Here is a 1,532-nt window from a genome sequence, read left to right as displayed (position 1 = left end):
CAACCCAATTGATAAATCAAACTCTCTTCTCCCAGTCGGGAGAAGAGCAAAAACATCTTTTCCTCTGAGAAAAGCCTCCAGAGCAGTGTTTTGCTCTTCTTTCAGTGAAGAAATACTCTGTAATTCCGATAAAACTTGCCCGATAGCCACGCTAACGCTAGTTTCATCGGAGGAAGCCGCCATGTTCTTTAGACTGAACTGTCGCGCTTCTCGTTGCGTCACACCTCAACCCGCCTCAAAGCCAACGCTGATTGGACGTTAGTGTGGTGAACAGCTCCAAATTTTCTTCAACGGAGAGTCACAAGACTGATTGGCGAGTGAAATCTTGAAAGCCCGTGAGATCAGGATGGTCTCACGAGGCTAATTCTTCCCTGCTGTGATAGAAAGATTATCCCGGCCACAGTGAGGTCACTGGCTTTACAAAAAACTGGCGCCCTCTGTTGTTTGTTCGTGTAGCGACCCCAGACAAAAAAAGGTAATGATATGGTATTTAATATGGTATTTAGAGCTTTACATGGAAAAACTGAACCGACACAAGGGGACCAACACAGCAAAGCAAACTCAGAGGATCAACGAAACAGCTGGTGAATTACATCTCAATCGAATTATGCAGTTATGGCTCGTGATGTCCGGTGTCCTGCACCTTTTAGATATCTCTGCTTCCACACCTGATCAAATTATCTCAAAGCACACTGTCAAGTTTTCCAGAATCCTGCTAATGTGGTGATTATTATACTCTGGTGTGTTAAAGCAGGGACATTTCTAAAATGTGCAGGATGCTGGACTTCAAAGACCGGAAGTAATGAAACCTGGTCTATGCAGTGGCTCAGGATGAAGGGATTTGTCCTGGATATGGTGGGTTGTTTTTGTTGCTTGAAGCTCCTGTCGCTTATTTCTCAGTGACTTTGTCATTGGGCAAAACATTTAACCCAACTGTCTTGCCAGTAGTTGTCAGATGTGGCCCCGACTGTATGGCAGGATCTGCCATGACTGAATGCATTTAGGAGTCCTACGACTTGATAAAATCCTAAGCAAATACAACACTTTAGTGACAGGAGAAGCTACAGTCTCTACTCACCATCTTATCTTTCCTAAGTTTCCTAAATTTGAGAAAACAAATTCTCAAAAAAGGGCTTTCAGATACAAACAGTAATGAACTAAAGACTCCAATTTTCTAAAAAGTAGATTTACTTTGTTGACGTCCCACACTCTTATGTTGGAATTAATGAATGTTTAAACAATATTACTTTACCTCCTCATGAGCTCCGATGAACTCAAAAGCTTCCATTCCAAATCTGAACTGAGACTTTGACGCAGAATAAATTTCCACAGTTTTATCCTTCACACATCTGTAACAACCCATGGAAATGTATCAGATAAAGAAAATGGTTAATGGTAATGTTGGAGAATAATTTTTTTTTTCTTACCCGTTTTCAATGATGGTGTAGCTGATGCGGGAGTTGGGGTTGTCATAGGGAGTCGCCCTGCAGGACTCCACAAACAGCTCAGTGTTGGGGATGGATGTGTCGGCC

At 42.4% G+C, this 1,532-nt stretch overlaps 1 protein-coding gene across 1 annotated transcript in view; it reads right to left on the bottom strand.

The window, feature by feature from the left end:
• Nucleotides 1–1,526, bottom strand: part of LOC107099272 (CUB and zona pellucida-like domain-containing protein 1) — a 4,005-nt gene extending 2,479 nt beyond the window's left edge. Inside the window, exons 1-2 of the mRNA XM_015397327.1 lie at nt 1,428–1,526; nt 1,253–1,349 (exon numbers count right to left, since the gene is read on the bottom strand). Coding sequence (XP_015252813.1) covers nt 1,253–1,288 — 36 coding nt within the window. The 5' untranslated portion in view covers nt 1,289–1,349; nt 1,428–1,526. The remainder of the gene's footprint in view (nt 1–1,252; nt 1,350–1,427) is intronic.
• Nucleotides 1,527–1,532: the final 6 nt, after the last annotated feature.

This window comes from Cyprinodon variegatus, unplaced genomic scaffold (genome assembly GCF_000732505.1).
Source record: "Cyprinodon variegatus isolate N-32 unplaced genomic scaffold, C_variegatus-1.0 Scaffold852, whole genome shotgun sequence".
In the NCBI taxonomy this organism is placed as follows: Eukaryota; Metazoa; Chordata; class Actinopteri; order Cyprinodontiformes; family Cyprinodontidae; genus Cyprinodon; species Cyprinodon variegatus.
The sequence above is the reverse complement of the archived record's forward strand: the minus strand, read 5'-3'. Positions and strand labels throughout refer to the sequence as shown.